Raw genomic sequence first — 22429 nt, 5'->3', positions numbered from 1 at the left:
TAGGTTGTAACGTCTCCTTAACCCATTCAGCACAATTTGGCCTGAGCCTCAATGGAGTTCACCATCGTGAAGGAATGCTCAGTGAGTTAACACAGAGAATACTGGAGAAACTCAGCAGGTCTGGCAGCATTTGTGGACAGAGAAACAGAGTAAACATTTCAAGTCTGAAATGACCCTTCATATTCTGGTCTCTGAAGAAGAGGCACAGAAACCCCAGAGACTGACCACCCCAAATGGCTGACTGACTGTATACAAGCCCTTGGGCTGACATTGAAAGCTGTCCTTGCTATAATGTGCTGGCACTTCCACACTGAAGGGCATTTGCCTTGACTTTACAGAGCACTAATCTCCTTAGACTTCGAGACACGGCCATTTGACAGGTGCATGCCCAGTGTGTTTGGTGTGTATGTGGCTGACACATGGCATAGGTATGAGATTAATGAAGCATGGTGCTGTACAGCAACACATCTGCAAACCCATTCCCACCACCACCAACAAAAGACTGAACACTGCTTAACAACCGGGACAGACTGCCTGGCTTTGTGTCTCTGCTAAAAGGAAAGGCAACACAGAAGCCAGGTGTGCGTCTTTAAGCTTTGGATGGGACAGCAAAGTGCAAAAAGGCAAGGTAAGGCTGTGAGCATCCAGGTAATTGCAAATTAAATGCGCATGAAAAGAGCAATTGAGGGCCTGAGATGCAGCCAAATCCAATCCATGGGATCGCTGCCTGAGCCTGTACACAAAGAGTGCTGGCAGTAATGCTCCAAGGTCATGATACACTCCAGTGCGCAGCATTGGAGAACTGTATTGGTTCAGAGATAGGCCATTAGGGTGCGTTGAGGCTCGTCCATGTCCAATGCCAACCTCCATGGATGGGGGATGGGCGTGGTCATTGCCCATGGAGTGTGCCCTGAGATGCTGGGGATTGGTGTCCAAGATGGATGCCAAGAGGATCCTGTGGTGAACTGGAGTCACCAGGTAACTGCCTTGCCTTTTGTGGTAGAAATTGTCATCATGCAGCTTCTATTTGGCAAGTGGGAAAATGGAAAACTGTGATTAAATGATGTGCGATTAGTTAATGATGAGATGTTAATAAATCCATAGAGGGCACTGTTATGAAGTTGAACAGAGTAATTATGAAGTGGAAGGCAGGAAGCTTAAATATGTGGTGCTTTTAAATGATTTGTGTTTTGACTGTAACTTAAAAATTAAAAATAAAAATTGTCTGTGAGTAGCAGCTGAAGTTTCCCATACAGAGAGCCTCAAACAGTGAAACAGGTGTATCTTAAGAAGGGTCCTGACCCGAAACATCAACTTTCCTGCCCCTCTGATGCTGCCTGGCCTGCTGTGTTCATCCAGCTCTACACTGCATTCTCTCTGACTCCAGCATCGGCAGTTCTTGCTGTCTCTGTCAAAAAAGCCTCACAGGAAGCAGGCAAAACAGCAATCTGGTTTTGATGTTGTGGCAATGAGTTTGAAATCAGCCAATTAATTTAAACAAAGCACCTAGATACAGAAAGCCAATTGAATTTAAATCTGATGGTGTTGACAACCTGAAACCAATCATATTATAAGAATTCAGTGATGTCATTGCAGGTATATAAGCTGAGAGTATTTGGAAAATTGGGGAGAGCCAACTGCCATCTGAAAGAGAGTCATCTTCTAGCTGCCTGAGGTAGCACCATTCAATTCTCAGAGAAAGCCTGTCTAATTAATCAAAGGTACCACGGTATTTTAGCTCAAAGTCCTCATTGAAAAAATTATAGAGATAAAACATCCCTGACAGCAGAATTAGTGGAAGAAAGATGTTTGTGAAGTGAATGGAGATGACAGAATATTCCAGAAGACAGTCTATGAGAACTTGGAGTGATTATGTTATAATTTATTGCTTCTTATTAATTGGGTTTACATTAGTGACTCTTGTCTTTATTTAAACAGCATTCCATAGCGGCCCTTAAATGTGGAAACAGGCCATTCAGCCCATAATGTCCACACTGTCCCTCTGAAGAGCAACCCAGACCTCTGCATTTTCCATGTCTAACCCACCTAACTTAAATATCCCTGGACACTATGGGGCAACTTATTGTGGCCAATCCTCCTAATCTGCACATCGTTGGAACGTGGGAGGAAAGCAGAGCACCTGGAGGAAACTCACACAGACACAGGGAGAATGTGCAAACTCCATACAGACAGTCACGCAATGAACTGGGGTCACTGGCGCTGTGAGGCAACAGTGCTAACCGCTGAGCCACCGTGCCACCCAATTGATTTTAGACCAGTTAGGAAGTAGTTAATAGTCTAGGGGGAAGTTACTTATTTTGTTAGTAATTCTGTTGGTTTGTTCATTGTTGGGTTAAATAAATAAATTGTTACTTGTGAAGTGGAGATCAGGGACTTGCTTTCTTTTAACGATTGTTTCAACGGCAAGGGATTATGAGCTTCTCTGTTTCAGGTGTAATTATTAGAGGGGAACCCATAATTCTGCCGTAGCTGATTGGGGCTTGTGTTTTAGTTTAAGTATCAGAGGGATTCAGCTATGCCCTATCATAACACCACTCACCACTCATTCTCCTCTCACCATTCCACACTGAGCTGGAGAATCAAACATTTTGCTCATGGTATTGAGAATCTTCTTACTGCTGATATCACCCTTCTTCCCAACATTCTCACTAAGGCCCGAGTCGTACATTAGCTGGAAATAATTCCACGCAGAGTTAACATTTTGAGTTTCTTCAGTTGCAAAGAAGAATCGTATTGGACTCAAAATGTTAACTCTGCTTCTCTCTGCAGAGATGCTGTAAGACCTGCTAAGTTTCTCCAACAGTTTTTGTTTTCATTCTAATGTACACAGTGTTTTGTTTTGATCTGGACATATTATCCTAATTGCCATTAGGAACATAACAATGCATTCCACTCCCTAGCTCTTATAACCCTCCTCAGTAATCTTAGCTGACAGTATTAAACGACAGACTTGAAACTTCTACCCAGGTCAACTTACGTCTGCATTCTGGTAGGCAGTGACTGCAATGAACTGTGTTTCAGGGAATGTGAAGGCTTGCATTTTCGTTGTGAGGTATGGGTCTTCAGTGCCATCCTCCTTCACTTCCACAATGTGCAGCCGTGGCTGATACTTGTGTAGGGATTGCAACACAATCATCTGCAACAGAAAGGCAGGAGGCAGTGAAGCTGGGTGACCTGGAAGCTCCTGGTAAAAGTTGAAGCCCGAATGCAGTGAACTCCCCCTGATTCTCATTAGATCGCACCCAGCACCGATGGAACCACGCCTCGAAAAGAATGACGCCTCAGCGACGCGATTGCTTCATGTGGCCATTCTACAGTCACCTGACTTCCAAGCAAAAGTTGACCTCTGCCCTCATTGGAGGACAGTACCAGTTGGTGAGTGGACTGGTGAATTTTGGCTGGCATGGCACTGAGATGACCCACAGATACATACTAGGAAAAGAGTTGTGGAGGGGAGGTGCTAGGGTGGGGGTGTTGAAGAAGAATATAAGTGGGACATTCTTGCCCATTTCCATTTGGGACCCTATTCACTTCAACAACCCAGGTGGGAGTTTTAGCCCCGATATTGACCACATTACATGACCAAAAAATAAGGCGCTACGAGATGAAATTTCTCTCTGTGAGCCTATATCCAAGCTTTTAAAAGAAATCCTTTCTTACAAGCTGTCAGGGAACATTTCATTCCTCTGTCTAAGGCCCTCTCAGGCCTCTGGTGTTGGCTGATTGTCCATTCCCAAATCTGGGCATACACAAAGAGAAAAGGGGAGAGAAATATCCAATGTTAGGAGCTGGTGAAGTGGGAATTGGAGATCGTGATTCTGGAGATAGCCATAGAAGATTAAGGCACAAAAAGGAAGACACTTCAGCCCATCATCAAGTCTATGCTAGACAAACATAAACACTTTTGGATCAAAAACTCTTCCTGAGGTCCATTAGGAGCCGAATCCAAAAATTCAAGGCAGACCACATCCAGCAGGGGAAATGTCGGTAGAAGTGGAAGAACATGAATTTGGATCCAGACACTCCCCCTCTTAATGAAAGTGCAGTTAATTGTTAGAATGGATTTCCTTACCTGAGTTACATTGTTAGATGCTCCTTTATTGTTGGTCAACTTGAGTTTCCCAAAGGAGATTTCTTGGCGCATCCAGTGTGCTCCTGTGTTCGGCGAGTCTGGGTGGATGTACGTCCGATTGCCTGCAATGGAACGTTTGTGTCCAGATCACAAAATCAGTCTTTTAACGAATGCAAGGACATTTTCAAACTAATTCCATGAGGGATGAATGACTCATGACTGAACTGCATGCTGCACTTAACAGAATTTTAAATGAGTCACTAGTGTTTCTAAGAAAGAGGATTTAGCATGATAAAAAGTTAACGGGCATCTACTCACATTAAAGGTGAATTAATGCATCTGGTGATAAATTTTTGCAATGCGTTATTGCAATTTTACTTGTCATTTGATTAGGACGTGTGTAAATGAGGTGTTGATTAATGCAAAACTGAATTTAGGTTTCCCAAAGAAGCAACATAAAAATGGTGTATTGACCTTTTAGGATGAGTTACTCTCTATCTTGCTAAGAGGCTCCTGTCTGGTTTTTCACACTGTTGGCTACAAGCCTGAACTGTTTTTTTAAAAAGGGACACTATGCTCTTGAGGTTTAGAAAGTCCCACCTAATTTACTTCTGGTCTGCAGCTGAACCAGTCATCATGAGGCAACACTGTGCTACCAAGCACTCAAAATTTGTTTATTAAATTCCACAAGCTAATAAACAATTTGTGATGTGTGGTTGCTGTTGAAATGTAAAAAAACACAGCAGCCACTTGCGCATAACATAAACGGCAAAGTGACAATGACTACGTCAGGCTACTATTCTGTTCCAAGTGGTGGTTGGAAGCTCTTACACCAGGCAAAACCACCCTGCTCTTCTTCAAATATGTCACTGGAGCTTTTACACCAAGCAGAAAGGGCAAAAGGGGGACATCAGTTCGAAACTCTCTCTTTCTGAGTGACAAACACCTCTGACAATGCAATGTTCCCATTGGAGGAGTATTGGCTCGGAGTTAATGCCTACATGAGGGCCTTGAGCCCACTTAGCTTCTAAGCTCAGAAACAAATGTGCTAGCTACTTAACTAAAGCTGACAGCTTGACATCTGCTTCTGCTGAATATGTAGCCCAAGAGAGAACACTGACTAGAACAATCCTTGCATTTTCTTTTTGGCTTAAGGACTCGCTGCGCCAGGAAATAAACAAATAGTGTTTCATGCTCTGACACGTGCAACAGAACAAATTGAATGGTTGAGTCCTGGTCTGAGGTTCCCCTCTAGTGCCTCCAAATGGGCTCCTCAGAGACCCAGGCACAGGTCGGTCACGCACCCTCATATGTAAGTTTACCTCAGAAAAAGGCATGGCTGGAATGTTGCTGAGCATTTCCCCGACATTTAGAACGGATTAATCCAACTGATATTCTAATAATTTCTTTTTGCGAAATGGATGTTGTCGAAAAAGGAACTTACCCACAATGGTTTAACTGCTATCCAAGGCCGTTAGGAAGAGCGCCCATGCAGGCAAAAAGTTCTTGATTACCTTTCCCTGGGTATGTATTGTATCTCAGTAGGGGCTAAAATCAGAAACGCAATAATTTTCTACAGCACGCCTGGCTTAAGGATAGAAATGTCCATCCAAAGGACATTCCATTTCTGATTGGAATTAAAAAAACAGGTTTTGTGCATTCCCCTGATAGGTAAGTTTCCTAAAGCCTTGGTATCTGGAGACTACACATCAGGTCAGTGTAATACTGAAGGTGTTAAATCACAGGAATGTCAGCTGATGAAGGCATTAGGAATCTAGTGCATAATGTGTAAGAAAACAGCTGCTGTAATACTAGATGAATATAATATAAAGGTTTGGCTGGAAAATATTACAGCGCAATGGTTACCGAAACAGCGGATCACTGTCGGAAAATTCATGAGTCATAGAAATTGCTTGTCTAAATGTCTGCGGGAACAGAGAACCCCAGTTACACTGCAATAAATTGGGGTGGATCCATTTATTTACTTTTTAACAGACTGGCTTATTCTGTCCTCTATTGGAACAACATTAACAAGTGCCTGTGTGTTAGGAAGAAAGTCTCCTAGCCCCAGGCAATGCACAGTCCCATAAGCTCTGGCATTCTAGCTGCTGAAGTCCTGGCAATGTAATATTCCTGATCTATGGGTTTGTTTTCTTTCAAATTTTCTGGGCATGGAGTTTGGAATTCTGCTTGTATATGAAGTATGACCATTTCGTTGCTGCCGGACAATTTGTCTTGCATGAACCGTATGATTCTGCAATACTAGCCTCCTCAGTGTATCTTAAAACTAATTTTGGAAATGTAGTGAGTTTTGGTGGGGAGCCTTTCAGTTTGGGAATTGGAAAAGCCTTGCACATTCAAAAGCAGCAAATTGCCAAACTGTCTGAGTAGACCATTGGTCTCAATTTTCCAGAATTATGGGTGCTGTTAACTTGTTTAATGGCTTAACAGTTGTAAATCAAACCAGGACATATCTACTCACTGAAACAATTAGCTAATATGTTCCCCACCTATGTCCGTGACACCACCCACGCCCTCAAAGAAATGTCCTGAAGCTAATATGTTCTACTTGCTTGTTAATGTACAGATGAACGGGTGCCTTAAAGACTGGCTGTTAATGTAGCCATTAACAAGTCATTAAGATGAGGCAATGTGATCTTAAATTGCATTTTATAACACTACTGTTGCCAGCAGTCAACCTCGATGCCAGACTGTGAAGATGAATAGGGAGGCTTATGCATATTGTTAAGTAGATGAAGCTATGGCAAAACTGTTCAATTGGATTCTAGCAATAGGACAAGAAACACTAACGTTATCCAAGGTTTTACAAATAAAAGAAACAAAGTACGAAGATGATTAAAAACATTGCAAATCCTCGCAATCGTTGTAATCCAAAGTATGAAGATGATTAAAAACGATTAAAATTCTTGCAAGAATCCATTTTTTGATCAAAACCACAGAATGGCATGGCACAGTAAGTGACAATTCAGTCCATCTATCAAGTTTGTTCCAGGTCTTTAATAGTGATTTTCGATTGGTCCTTCTCTCCTTTCCTTTCTCTGATGCCCTGCAAAGAGCTACCTTCAACTAGTCGCCCAATTTCTTCTTGAGCCTCCTAAATTTAGGAGTCTTGCTAACGTCATGGGAAGATGTAGAAAAAAAATCATTGAAATGATACCAGCAATGGGAGGCTTTGATTATGCGGGAAAACTGGAGCTGTTTCACCAGAACAAAGGAATCCGACAGTGATTCAAAATGGCAAAGAACAAAAACAGAAGTTGCGAGAAAAGCTCAGCTGGTCTGGAGCATCTACGAGGAAATAAAATCAGACTCAATGTTTCGGAACCCGACCAGAAATGTTAACTCTGATTTTCTCTTCACAGATGCTGCAGACCTGCTGAGCTTTTCCAGCAACTTCTGTCTTTTTTTCCTGAGTTACTGCATCTGCAGTTCTTTCAGTTTCAAAATAGTGAAGAGTTTTGACAAATAGTGAATTAAGTATGCTGTTTTCACTAAGCAGGATTTGACTATCACCACCATAGATCAATGGAGAAATCAGGAAAACCATTTTGTGCAGTAAGTAAAAACCAAAAGAACTGCAGATGCCGTAAACCTGCAACAAAATCAAAGATAACACGGTGTGAAGCTGTATGAACACAGTGGGCCAAGCAGCATCAGAGGAGCAGGAAGGCTTGACATTTTGCGTCGGGGCCCTTCTTCAGAAATTCTTCAGCACAGTTCTGAGGGAAGGGTCACCGGACCTGAAACGTTAACTCTGATTTGTCTGCATAGATGCTGCCAGACCTGGTGAACTTTTCCAGCAACTTCTGTTTTTGCGCAGTAAATTGGTCAGAATGGAAACAGAAAGTGTCAATAGGACCTACGGGATGTGGAAAGGGAAGTCATAAAATATTAGAAGTATCCAGGACAAGGGCATGGGAAATGAAATTAATTGGAAACTGCTTTTGGAAAATAGGTCAGAGAAGAGTAAATGGCTTGCTTCTATTGTGTGAAATAATGAATCTGCAATCAGCTTTATACCATTGTCAGTCTATCTGGTACAGTCCCTGATCCCGGGAAACAGTGTCTGTTGCCTAGTGTAGTGAATGGAATGAGTGCCAGGTGGATCTCATTGACTATGAGATCCCTGATTGGGATGGTTAACCTGGGCCAATTAGGGAGCCCTGGCTGACAGACGTAAACAAGAGATTCAGAAAGTCCACTGACTCTGAGCAGGCTGGTCAGTCACCTTGTACTGTGCACATGTCAATGAAGGGTGACGTGATGGGATACCAGCCTCAGCACATTGTTTCAGAAGGCATTGCATTTTGAGCTGCAGAGCTACTGATAATTTAAATCAAGCACCACTGATGTCCAGAGGAGACTCTCTGACAGTTATTCTGTCACACATCCAGCAAACAATCCACAATCCAATTCCAAAGGTGAAGCATTGGTCTCAAAGCATTAACTACTTTTCTGTCCCCACAGACGCTGTTAGACCTGCTGAGTTTTCCGACACTGTTTTTATTTTAAATCTCCAGCGTTTGCAGTATTTCGCTTTTATTCCACTGTTCCTGTTATTGAATTGAAAGGATGATTTGAGATTGGATTTAGTTATCTCTCTCTTTATATTGGTGAACTGCTGATGATGGCTGTGTCATGCGGCTGTGGTCAATGGCTGGAACGGTGCCACCCAAAATGACTGCCACTTTGATCCCAAAACTGCTTCGTGTTGATACAGAAGTTGTACTATAACTGCACCCCTACTACTTCATCACGTTTAGAGGCCAGATTATACAGAACGTATAATTTAGGAAGGTCTTGATCATTTCCCTGCTCTTTATAAAATAGATTTCAGAAGAGAACAGAATCACCAGGAACAGATATTACACAAATTCCCCTCTCTGCCGTTTCAATGGCTGAATTGTAACATTGAAAATGATAGGCCGTTATCTCCATAATAAGTAATTGTAATTAGAGTTGGGCCGTTTAAAAGGCGATGTCTGAAAACACTTCTTTGCGTAAATAGTGGTAGAAAACCAGAATTCTCCACCATCAGAGAGGGAAGGGAGCGGTCAATTCGAAATGGAGATTGACAGGTTTCGTTTTAATTAGCTAAAGTCATTCATGATATTGAGGCCAAGACAACAAGATGAAGTCAGCTTTAGGGCTTTCTTTTCCCTTTTTATATTCAGAAATTCTCTTACGCACAACAGAACAGATACTTCCCATCACCAAATCACCATGACTTTTTTTTATAGTTATCTGCCACCAGTAAATCACCCACGTAGCCAATTGGATATTTAGAAGCAAAGCCCGTTATGGATAATGCAAGCCATCAAAAGTACAAAAACTAAAATCACATGGGATTCATGGTGGGCTGGCTAGATAGATACAAAATTGGCTTGGTCATAGAAAACAGACAGTAGCAGTAGGAAGGTGTTTTTCAGAATGGAGACCGGTAACTAGTGGTGTTCCACGGGGATATGTCTAGGATCCTCTGTTGTTTATTTTATATATAAATGATCTGGGGAAATGTGGGTGGTCTTATTGGTAGGTTTCCAGATAACACAAAGATTAGTGGAGTTGCTGACAGTGCCGACGATTGTGAAAGGATACAAGAGGATATAGATGGATTGGCAACTTGGGCACAGAAATGGCAGATGGAGTTTATTCCAGACAAATGCAAAGTGATGCATTTTGGAGGATAACATTTAGGTATGAATTATACTGTAAATGGCAGAAGCCTTCAGAACATTAACATACGGATGGATCTGGGCGTGCAGGTCCACAGTTCCCTGAAAGTGGCAACACAGGTAGCTAAAGTGATTAAGAAGGATTATGGCATGTTTGGAGATAATGGAAACTGCAGATGCTGGAGGATCCGAGATAACAAAGTGTGGAGCTGGATGAACACAGCAGGCCAAGCAGCATTTTAGGAGCACAAAGGGGTCTAGGACCGAAACGTCAGCCTTTGTGCTCCTGTGATGCTGCTTGGCCTGCTGTGTTCATCCAGCTCCACACTTTGTTATCTAATATACGGCATGTTTGCCTTCATTGGCTGGGCATGGAGTACAAGAGTTGGCAAAACATATTGCAGCTATATAAAACCCCCTGTTGGGCTGTATTTGAAATATTGTATGCAGCTTTGGTCACCACATTACCAGAAGGACATGGAAATTCTGGCAAAAATGCAGTGAAGGTTCACCAGAACGTTGCCTGGTCTCGAGGGCATTTTTTTTCCTATTCATTTTGTGAGATGTGTGCGTTGCTGGCTTTCCAGCATTTCGTGCCCATCCCAAGTATGGCTATGAGAAAAGGTTAAAAAGACTAGGATTGTTTTCACAGGAAAGGAGGTGGCTGAGAGGAGACCTCTTGGAGGTTTACAAAATTATGAGAGGCATAGATAGGGTGGATACTCAGAGGCTTTCTCCCAGGGATGAAGTTTCAAATACAATGGGGAACAGGTTCAAGGTGAGAGGGCAAAACTTTATGGGAGGTGCGCAAAGAAAGTTTTTCATGCAGAGAGTGGTAGGAACCTGGACTACACTGCCAGGGGAGATGGTGGAATCAGGCACACTGAAGTCACTTAAGAGGCATCTGGATGGCTACATGAATATGGATCGAATAGAGGGACATGGACTAAATAAGGGCAGAAGGTTTATTTCCTAGTTTAGCCAGGGCATGACGATCGGCACAGGCTTGGCAGACTGAAGGGCCTGTGCAAGAGTTCTCTTTTGATTTTGTGACGCAGGGTTAGGGAGAGCAGGAAGGAACCTTCTTCTATTAACTCCCACGTTCACCTCACCTCCACATTCTCTCCGCTCTGGGGTGGAAATTCAGCATCAGTAACAGTTGCATGCGATGTATTTTTGTAACACTGTGAGCCAAAAAAGGTTTGTCTTAAATAGAAAACCCTAGAATGACACTCCAGAGTGCTGCACAGCTGGAGTTACTACATTTTGGATAAAATGTCTAATCACATTTACACAGCAGGATTTGGCAGAACCCATGAGACTGTTTCAAAAAACAACATGAGGATTATCCCTGATGACCTGGCTAATATCTATCCCTCAACCAATATCATTGAGGTCACCCACACATTCTCACATTACAGTCTATGAGACCTTGCTGTGTGAAAATTGGCTACCACAACAGTGACCATACTTCAAAAGCACTTTATTATGTAACATGCTATGTAAATGCACATGTTTTCTACCCCTCATACCTATCAGGAAACTTTAATATTCAGCTTCTGATTGGTCAAAGGTTAGACACCTCTCAGCCATGACGCAGCAAAGTCCAAGATTCCTGACCCTTCAAATAACAACCCTTTTAGAATGGGCGTATTTGTCTGGCTCTTGAGAACGACATCTTCTGTCTGCAGTGAGCAAGAATCTAACACTGCAGCTTGGCATTCAGCAGTATTGCCATCACTGTGTTCCCCACTATCAACATGCTGAGAATACCACTGACTAGGCACTGAGCTGGACTAGTCATATAAATACTCTAGCTACAACAGCAGGTCAGAAGCTAGGAATCCTGCTGCAAGGAACTGATCTCCTATTTCCTCAATGATTATCCACCACCCACAAAGTACAGGTCAGGAGTGTGATTGAATAGCCTTCAGTTGCCTGGGTGCAGGTCCAACAATACTCAGGAAGCTTGACATCATCTAGGACGAAGGGGCCTGTTTGATAAGCTTTAGGCTTTAATAGCATCAACAGTTACTCCCTTCACGACAGTCACACAGTGGTAGCAGTGTATGCCGAGTACAAGATCAACCACAGCAACTCACCAAGACTCCTTTTACACCACATCCCAAAGTCATGACCACTGGAATGGTGAGGGTAATGGATACAGGGGCACACCACCACCTGCTAGTTTCCTTCTCACCTGGAGCTATATCACTGTCCCTTCGATGTCGCTGGGTCAAAATCCAGCAATTTGCTTCCCAAGGACTGAAGTGATTCAAGAAAGTATCTCACCACCACTTTGTCCAGGGCAATTCGGGATGCACAATGAATGCTGGCACAGCCAGTGATGCCCACATCCATGAATGAATATACCCCCAGTGGTTGTCCTGTGCTCTCAAGGCTCACAGTGCTGTAAGCACTAGCTCTTTGCTATGATACAGCAAGCTGAGCATGTAAAACTGCAGCCCAGTAAGACCCAGAAGAGAGAACAGAAATCACTAAGAAATATCCACCATCACAGCTTTCCAACACACATCTCCTCTATGCAATCATTATAACTGATGTCAGTGGATATTGTGCTATTTGGAACAGTTCCAAATTATTGATGCACTTGGCATCAATTAATGTTTAAACTGACAAGGGAAGTTGTACCCAACAATTGACATACCACACAGTGGATATGAATGAAATGCAATCAGACGGAATGTGGAATATAGATCTATGCATTTGCCAAAGACAGGTCGGTCCTGATGACGTGGATGTTCTGCGTGAGGGGCTTTCGCTAGTTTCTGACTCCTTCACAGAATAACACAATGAAAGGCCGAAAATGCAATGGGAACTTTTATTCCACAGTGGGTTTCGTTTCCATTTGCTTTCGAATTATTTTCTCCCTTTCCTTAGCACAAAGTGGGAACGCTTTTTCTCTCTCTCCTTTATGGCTTTGGTCAGATGTCTATACTTGACATTGAACCTTGGACTGATTACCAATTGGCTGTTTGAATGTGGAAGTCATCATAGACAAACCCAAGAGGTGCTGGATGTTGATTTAGAGTTAAAGCGCTGGAGAAGCCTCTTGCTTGCCCATATCTCCCTTCACTCCAACATTGACTGGCAAGACGTCAGCCACTGAGGCCCTAACCATTGAAACTTCTTTTCCTTCAGATCCTCTGCAGTCTCTTGGTGGTCAAGAACTTCAATGTCAGGAGAAAGAGGTATAGTGTCAAAACCTTTTGACCTGGACATATCAGGCCGAATGCAAAAATACCAAATTTCATGTCAATTGCAACAGCCTCTGATTTACAATGATGTTTGTCCTTTAGTGTAAGATGGCAAGGTTTGGCAACATGAGTCTTTTTGCAGCTATATTCAAATGGGAGTTACCTGGGTTTCTGATATCTCTCGTAATTAAACAGCATTCAGTCCTTGGGCAAAGAATTATTTTGACTTTCCATCAATTTGGTGAAAAAAAGGATTTCGTTGTGGTTTTCATATCTTCAGGTCAATTCAAAGCATTCAGTTATTTCTAACAAAAAAACTCATCCACTGCCAATAGGCATCCGCAAACGCAAAGTATTGCATCTCCAATAAATGGCTGTAGTAATAGGATATAGCTTAATTTTCAAAACTGTTTGGAACAAGCAAGCTTCTCAATGACATCGCTAAATGTTGGCCAGTGCTCAGTGAAGCAATATTGCATCATCAGCATACGCCTCAGGTATCTGATAACATTAATTTTCAACATTGCCCATTGGCCTTAACATTAAAGTGTGGTGGTATGAATTTGTTTTATCCCCCAGTGTATTAACGCAAATATCTTAAAGAACATTAAGTGAAACCACTGAAGCAAAACTGTATCCACCTTGCTGAGCAAGACTGCAGAATTATAAATGTATCTGTGTCCCTGCACAAAATCTAGTAGCAGCTGTATTGTCTAAATTCTGTCATCTACAAATTATCATGGACAGTGCCTCAAAATGAGTGATATCTGATCAGCTGCCTGTTATATACAGAGCCTGATGTGCAGTGCCATTGACTGCACTGGAACTATATGGCTGCATGTAATGATGGGTGACCCGAAGCACCCCATTTTGCATCACCTCCTGAGATTAGTTTCCAGCACAAAATGTGTATTGCGTGCCAGGAAATTACATGTTTTGGACCACAGCATACATAACACCCATTCCTTGTAAAAAGACAGTGCTGTCTATTCTGGCATAGCACCCATGGGTGTTCATGCCTGTTGCCTCTGGTGCACTAACCTTGCATGTTGCCTTCTGCTTTGCCACACTGCACCCACTTTCCTCCCTGGTACCTCCAGTGATGCTGATCTGCCAGAACAACGTCCACATAAATATTATAATGAGCAGAAGGATCCAGCCCCGTGATGTTAAAACTCAGGAAAGGAAACATCCGCCTGGAAAAAGAGGGGAGCAAGAAAGGTCAATACTCTGCACATTTAAAAGAGAATAAAATAATGTCCAACAAAATAATGATCTTCCTGCCACTCAGTCTACAGTCACATTGTTGAGGGAATAGCCTCTATTTTTAACTCTGTACTTCTCACTGCGATTGTCAATGCCAGAGATGGGCGCAATGACTAATCAGATACATAACAGCTTGGTTTCCTGACCAAAGAAAGTCCCTCAACTGATATCATAAATTGCTGGTCCATTATACACATATATTTATATATTATTTGGATCTAGCTGTATGCAGATCGGCTACTACGTTTCAAAAATTACAATAACAGCTATACTGTTTCTCTTAAAGCAATTTGGGACGTTCTAGGGTCGACTAAATCATTTCATTCACGAAGGAAAGGGTCAATAATGGGAAAACATTAAACTAAAGAAAGTCAAGCTGTTTCTTTTTTAATGCTGCAACCAATAATTTATTATGAAACTGAATTGACAGTAAGCCTGATAAGAAAATAAAATCTATATAAAATTAACTGGAAAACTAGTAGCAGTCCTTGGATAAAGCAATACCAGTCTATATTTATATCACACAATCAATATAATAAACATTCCCATAATTATTACAGAGCATTTTGAATTAAACTATGACAGACTTACATAAGAGGAACAGAGGGATCTAGGGCTGCATGTCTACAGATCCTTGAGGTGGCAGGACAGGTTAATAGTGTAGTTAAGAAGTGCCTTTATCAGCTGTGGCATAGATTGAAAGAGCAGGGAGATCATGTTAGAGCTGTACAGGACTTTGGTTAGGTCACAGCTGCAGTACTGTGGGCAGTTCCAGTCACCATACTATAGAAAGGAAATTATTGCGCTGGAGAGGGTGCAGAGGAGATTCACCATGATGGTGCCTGGGGTGGAGTACTTTAGCTTTGAAGAGAGGCTGGGGAAGCACAGTCTGTTTTCTTAACAGCATGGAAGGCTGAGCAGGAACCTGATCGAGGGAAATAAGATCGAGGGAAGGATAGACAACAGCCGTTGCCCTTAGAGTGAGGATCAGTAGCAAGGGGTATGCTTATCAGGTGAAAGGCAAGTGATTCAGCGGGGAATTGAGAAAAATCTTTTTCAACCAGAAAGGGTTGAGCATCTGGATTGCAATTCCTGGGAGGATAGTTGGGTTGGATACCCACTTAAAAAGGTGAGTATTTGAAAAGTCATAACATTCAAGGCCATGGGCCAAGTGCTGGCAGGTGTAGATTTAGGTAACTTTTAGTCAATTTGTACTCAATGGAGTGTAGGGCCTCTTCTGTCCTGTATGATTCTAAGATATTAAATTGAGTTATATGGAACTGAGAAATAAAGGGCACTCAATATCTGGAGACAACACTAGACGCTGGAGTGTGAAGGCATGAGGAAAAGACATCACACATGGTGCTTTGGCTAGGAACAGGTTAATAAGCATGGAATCAGGTCTTCAGGTGTTGGTCAATGAGGGAGGACGGAAGACAGTAGAGCAGGAAAGGTCACAATCACATGGTGAGAAATGTTTCAGTACTGTGGTGGAAACCTGTTTGGACGGATTCAGACATAGGGTTCTGCGAAAGATGGGTATTTGAAAGGTCATGACATTATCAAGGACTTCGGAGAGGAATGGGAGGTGGAATGGGAGTTTGGAATGATTGTGGGTACAAATTTTTTTTTGAGGAATGGGGAGGGTGGTGATGGCAACTGACTTAAAAGGAGAGAGGGACAACACTTAAAGGGTTACAGTCTTGGCTAATGTGGGAGGGCAGGAGAGGAAGTTGAGCGGTCAGTGAGTTTAATGGGAATAGAAGCAAAGGAACTGGGGTGGGTGCCATTGATGAGCAGGTGGCAGAGGGCATAAGGGGAGATGGGCAAGAAACTAGGCAAAAACGCATGTTAAGAGCCAGGATGATTCTGTATAGTAGATGAGAACAGGTGCCTTTAGTTTTAAAAGGTTCATCCAAATCTGATTCAGTTAACATTTATCCAGTGACCAGCAACAGATAACTGGGGACGCATTATATCCCAGTCTTGCGCCTGATTTCAGCAATTTTTACAAATTTGAAAATTCCTCCTTGAAACATGTGACATGCATTGGATATCTTTTTGACATTTGGATCAATTGTCAATTAATGTAAACTAAATATAAACTTATTTTTAGAAAATGACAAAACCAAGTAATCAGAATAAGAAACTGAGTGAGGAAACTGGCTAAGGTTCATTGACTCCAGGCTTTTTCTGACTTACTCGCTCTGCTATGTACAGGAAAGCAAGTGGATCACGAGTGAAACATTTTCAGTAAAAACCACTCGAGCGGAGAAAGAAAATACAACAGCCAAGTTCCATTACTGGTTTCTGACGAGAGTGTCGATTTGAAATGAAACCAAGTTGTACGATGATGTAAAAGATGTAAAATCTCAAGCGTGGGGGGTTGGGGGGGGGGGGGGGGGGTTGGTGGTGTTGGTGGTGGGGGTGGTGTGGATCGGCTTTGAGGTTCTGTCACAGTTGACTAACAATCATATGGGGAGGCTTGTAATAAAATGGACACCTAATGATTCATTAAAACAGTTTCCTTATTTGTCACAGGCATATCATGTGGAATTTTGAGACACCAACAATCTAATAGGCATGGACTCTGTCAACATTAAACTATCTTGAGTTGAGTACTAACTGGTAGATCCTGAGTGATTTCTATGACTCAGTAACACTTGTACATCTCATAGGTTCCAGCTCCTCAATAGAAAATTGAGCGTAAGATTCGAGGTTGGAAAGTAGGCTGAGGCCCTTTTGTATTAATTAATTGAAAAACAGCAGGATAATTCTGTAAAAGCGAAGTGTTGTGGAGGCTGGAGATCTGAAACGGTAACAGAAAGTGATGGAGAGGCTCAGCAGGTCCAGTAGCACCTGTGGAGAGAGAAACAGGGTTAATGTTTCAAGTTCAATATGACTCTTCTTGGCCTCCAAAGCATTAACTATGTTTCTCTGTCCACAGATGCTGCATGATTGGTTTAGTCTCTTGGGTGCTTTGTTTTCATTTCAGGGGACTTCGGGCCAGTTGCCGGCCAATATTTATCACAAACTGCATGATTCAACATTAATAATCACTTTGCTGTCTGTGAGAGGCAATCTCATTGAAACATCTAGAATTCTTAAGGGACTTGACAGGTTCAATGCTGAGATTCCCCATATGGGAGAATCTAGAAGCAGAAGACATAATCTCAGAATAAGGGGGGAAGTGGGTAGGAGGATGACAAATTTAAAAGCAGGGTAAGAACAAACTCCTTCTCTCAAAGGGCTGTGAGTTTTGGAACTCCTTGCCACAGAGAGCTGTGGGGACAGAGTGTATATTTAAGGCTGAATTACATTCTTGATCAGGAGGAGAATCAAGGGCTACAGGCAAAATGCAAGAAAGTGGACATGAGGAATGTTGGATCTGCCATGATCCTATTGAATGGAAGAACAGACTTGAGGGGACGAATGGCCTACTCCTGTTCCTAATTGATAAGGTCTTATGGATAGAGGCAGAGAGTAAACTGGAAAGTGTGGGAAAGAAAGGGACAGGAAGAATGTGGGATAGCAAGGATTCTGATGAGGTGTCATTGATTCTATCAGTGGGCCATTTTTACTGCTGCAGGACCTAAATCTCAATGTTGTCATTTAGGTTGCAGCCACTGTTTGAAAGAGATATATGAGGAGTTAAAGCTGTCATCAAGCTGCTCACTTGCTTGCAACCACAACTGTTTCAGAGCTGGCGAGCACAATATTTCAGCTTGTGTCACAATGTCCCTGAGCTACCCAAGGAAACCAAGACCCATTGGATCACTTGCTACTAAACACAGCTTCACAAACTGAATTTGCTTTAGTTTTGGAAGTGTCTAACCTTATAAGTCAGCAAAGTGCCCATCAGTTCACAGTGATGCAGAAATATAGTGAAAAGGTAATAAGATATGACTGTACATAAGCGTACGGATTAATCACATAAAATGAGTTTACTGCTAAAAAGCTTTTGGTTTCCAAATCTAAAAATCATGCAGTGAAGTCAAAACATCTTTGGCCATTGTTACATACATTGAAGAACTCTTTCAACTGTAATTGTGATCATTTATTCCTATTAGTACAGTAGGTGAATCATAGAATCACAGAATCCTTGGAAACAGGCCCTTTGGCTCAGCAAGTCCACACCTAATCCACACATCCCTGAACACCACGGACAATTTTATTTTGGCCAATCCACCTAATCTGCACATCTTCAGACTGTGGAAGGAAACTGGAGCATCCGGAGGAAACCCACGCAGATACGAGGAGAATGTGCAAACTCCACACGGACAGTCACTCGAGGGTGGACACAGATGGTGCTGGAGCATTTCATTTTCTGCTGCTTTTAATGCGTTGAAAAACTACTGCAGTCTCCTGAATAGATTAAATGCCACTACAGATGGGTATGTCATTCAGTTGATGGGATTTGGTTGACCAAACTGTGATCTTAAATGCCATCTAAATATTTAAACACTGTTAATCAGAGTCAATACTTAAACCTAAGATAACAAAGTGCGGAGCTGGATGAACACAGCAGGCCAAGCAGCATCTCAGGAGCACAAAAGCTGACGTTTCGGGCCTAGACCCTTCATCAGAGAGCCCAGTTCCCATTATCACTCAATACTTAAACCTATTGGCAGAAGCAAACTACCTTTCCTAGGCATCTTCACTCTCCATTTGTTTATATCCTATCAGACAGAGGTATCTGCGTCAAAATTCTATACCATTTATTACCTGCACACCCCTCAGTCCATCTCCCTATTATACCTTCCCAATCTGAATGATTCCAGGAAAAATATATTTAACAGTATTCCCAGATACCTTGCAGGGAAAAAAAAGTGCATGAATCTAACAAAGCACAGGAGCTCATGAAATTTCAGAAATGCAGTAAAAAAATGGTTAACATCATTGCTGCAGCAACAGGAAGTCCAATCATCAAACTTAAAGACACCAGAACAAAATCCTGTATTGCCTATGTTAACGCTCACCACTCTGTTCTGTCTTCTATATAATACACTGAGGGAGTGCTGCACTTTTGGGAGTACCATCCATCAGACAAGCTATTAAACTGACAAAAACAGAAACACTCAGCAGGTCTGGCAGCATCTGTGGAGAGAAATCAGAGTTATCCTTTTGGGCCCAGTGACCCTACCTCAGAACTCAAAAAGCCTGCTGAGCTTTACCAGCGATTTCTGTTTTAGTTTCTGATTTCGAACATCCACAGTTATATTGGTTTTTATCAATTAAATGTGACCCTGCCAGCTCTCTATCCCATGATGATATTTCAAAGAATAGCAGAGAAATTTTCCCTACTGTCTAGCCAATATTTATCCTTCAAATCACTGTCACTTAAAGGGATTATCAAGTCATTATCTTGTTACTACTTCTGGGATCTTGCTATAAACAAATTTTCTGCCACATTTCCCAAAAATACATGATTATATGATTATATTTCAGAAAATAACATTGACAGAGAAGCATTTTTGGTTGCCCTGAACTTATGAAAGGTGCTACACAGATGCAAGCACCTTGTTTAATGACAGTGTGTGAATGCCTGCCCGGCAATATATTGTTGAATACTTTGTAAAGATGCCAGTGCCTAAGAACATTCTCATTGCTACAACACATGCATGTAAAATATGTGCACCTTCTGAACACAGGACAATATTATTGTACTAAATCTGTTGGAACCATTTCCCTTTCTACGAACGTTTCTTTCCTGACATCAGGGCGGGCACTAATTGATCCGTGGATTCTGAGCCAACCTCTCATGATGACAATGTATGATCAAGTTGGAATATGCTGAAACAAGGAACACTGTAATGACCAAAAGCACTCTGCGTCTCCATTCACTGGTGCTCCAACAATATTACAGCCATATAACACCTTACTTTTTTTCAAAATATCTCCCCAGTGTAATTCACAGGAGCCTTACCAGATTTCAAATAGAGGAGACATTAGAAGGGACGGCCAAACAATTGGTCAAAGGGTTTAAGGAATGTGAATGAGGGAGAAGTGGAGAGGTTTAGAGAGGGGATTCCAAAACCTAGTGAGTCACCGTGCTACGATGGGGAGAAGTGATGGACATAAGCAAGAGTATGGCATTAGAGGAAAGCACCCTTCGAGATCGGTGGCATTTTCGGGGAAAGAGATATGAAAAGGCAAGGCTGAGTTATGAACATGACGATAGGAATGTATGTAAATTATATGCACTAACTTGACACAAGGCCAAACTGGGGAGCAGATTGCATATTTTTGTTTACTGAAACTGAAGATATTTGCTCTGATGAAAATTTTTGCTCTACACCACCTCTTGTTATTGCCCACTGTTCTTGTTGAAAGAGGAAAGTAAATAGAAGTAGTTGTAACGGAGTGTATTTATCCAATTCTTGTGAAATATTTAACCTGCGTTAATAAGAACTTTAATCAGGCACTGTGGATGCACAGTGTTCATATAGAAAAAGTCATTTAAACTGGCATAAAGGAGGTTGTGAAATTATTTTATTGATGTGAGAATTATGACTAATTTGCAATATACAGATATCAAGTTGGGTAGAAATGAGACTGAAAGTTAAATGTTAAGTGCCTCTGCATTGTTCAGGTCAGCAGTTGCAGTGTACACATAGAACATAAAATGCTGAATGTGTAAATTATATAGCTTAGAACAAGCTGTCTGAAATGAATGCCATTGAGTTTAGACTGGCTTCCCAGATATTGCTGATGAGAACATATTTATGTTTTGGGACTAGACAAACAAGATCAATGATTATTAGCACATCTGTGAATGTAAATATCAAACGCTTTTGAAAGTTTTTTTATAAATTTATCTCCGAATGAGAAACAGAGGCACATGGGCCTGCAAGTCAAAAATTCATTGTGCTGACTAAACCAATTTAACCTCTGAATGTTACAAAATAACTGACATATTTATAAATTAAAATCTTTCAGGCGAAAATTGATGAAGCCAAAAAAGAAACAAAAAGAAATGAATTAAAAGGTTAGCCAAAGAAACACTAAACATTACAGTTCAATAATCTACCGACTCTATTTTCTGTTTAAATATGAGTATCAGCTATTGGAGCAAAGGTGAAACTGAATTCTGTTGATAAAGAATACAGGCGCACAACTCTCTACACAGATTCATGAATTCAACACTTGCCATACATGTTACTTTCCAACTGGAATTTCTTTTAACTCCATTAAATTGCAGGTAATTAAACATTATGTTCTCAAAAACTTTATTTTCTGGACAAATGCTCTGACTTATTAGCCATTAATTGTAACATTGTGTAGTACAACCTCATACATAAGCAATTGCAGTTAGTAATATAGGAATTGATACACAAAAAGTTGTCATCGTCTGTCTAGTTTATTTTCCAGTAGTTAAATGAAATAACTGAGCTTTTAACTAATCTTAGTGATTAATCACTATTATTAAGGGTGGCAAAACCGTCAATTATTCTAAAGGTTAAAGTTTAGTTGTATCAATGATATGGAATGTGTCAGGATTATTTCACTATTTTCGTTACACCGTGTGTGTTGATCTTTAAAATTTTCCCAAAAACAGGATTTTCTTTACTCAGTGCAAGCGAGCATTGTTGCAGTAGTTTCAATTCATTATCTATCAGGACAGGCAGTTCTGTATTCACTTTCCATACACTATATTTTCTTTCAACTTAAATGACAGTCCCTTGTGTGTTTTTGTGAAGCAGTTTAAATTTCTCTATACTAAATCTAATCTATGCGGTCCCCATAATTCTCTAGTACATTCAAATCTTACAGCATATCCTACTGGATATTTCAGTTGACCAGCTTTATTCAATGTGTACCATCCAAATGTCTAGCCCTTGCAACTGTGACTTCGAGCACCAGATCATTTAGGAAGATGTTAAGCAAAAGAGGTCACAAAATAGTTATCTCTGTTAGCACTGTGCAAAGAACCATCCACTATTAAACCATAAGGCCACAAGGCTGGCATGGTGGCACAGTGGTTCAGTGGTTAGCACTGCTACCTCACAGTACCAGGGACCTAGGTTCGATTCCATCCTCGGGCAGCTGCCTGTGTGGAGTTTGCAAATTCTCCCCCTTCTGTGTGGGCTTCCTCCAGGTGCTCCGGTCCAAAGATAAGCAGGTTAGGTGGAGTTACCATGCTAATTTGCCTATTG

General features: G+C 41.5%; 1 protein-coding gene across 1 annotated transcript in view; it reads right to left on the bottom strand.

Annotated features, from left to right (window-relative positions):
- The window catches only part of tbx21 (T-box transcription factor 21), a 45424-nt gene that overhangs the window by 8386 nt on the left and 14609 nt on the right, over window positions 1-22429 (bottom strand). The window contains exons 2-4 of the mRNA XM_048561002.2: window positions 14049-14203; window positions 4094-4215; window positions 2999-3157 (exon numbers count right to left, since the gene is read on the bottom strand). Coding sequence (XP_048416959.1) covers window positions 2999-3157; window positions 4094-4215; window positions 14049-14203 — 436 coding nt within the window. The remainder of the gene's footprint in view (window positions 1-2998; window positions 3158-4093; window positions 4216-14048; window positions 14204-22429) is intronic.

Source organism: Stegostoma tigrinum, chromosome 31, assembly GCF_030684315.1.
Source record: "Stegostoma tigrinum isolate sSteTig4 chromosome 31, sSteTig4.hap1, whole genome shotgun sequence".
NCBI classification, from domain to species: Eukaryota; Metazoa; Chordata; class Chondrichthyes; order Orectolobiformes; family Stegostomatidae; genus Stegostoma; species Stegostoma tigrinum.
This window is presented reverse-complemented; position numbering and strand designations above follow the sequence as displayed.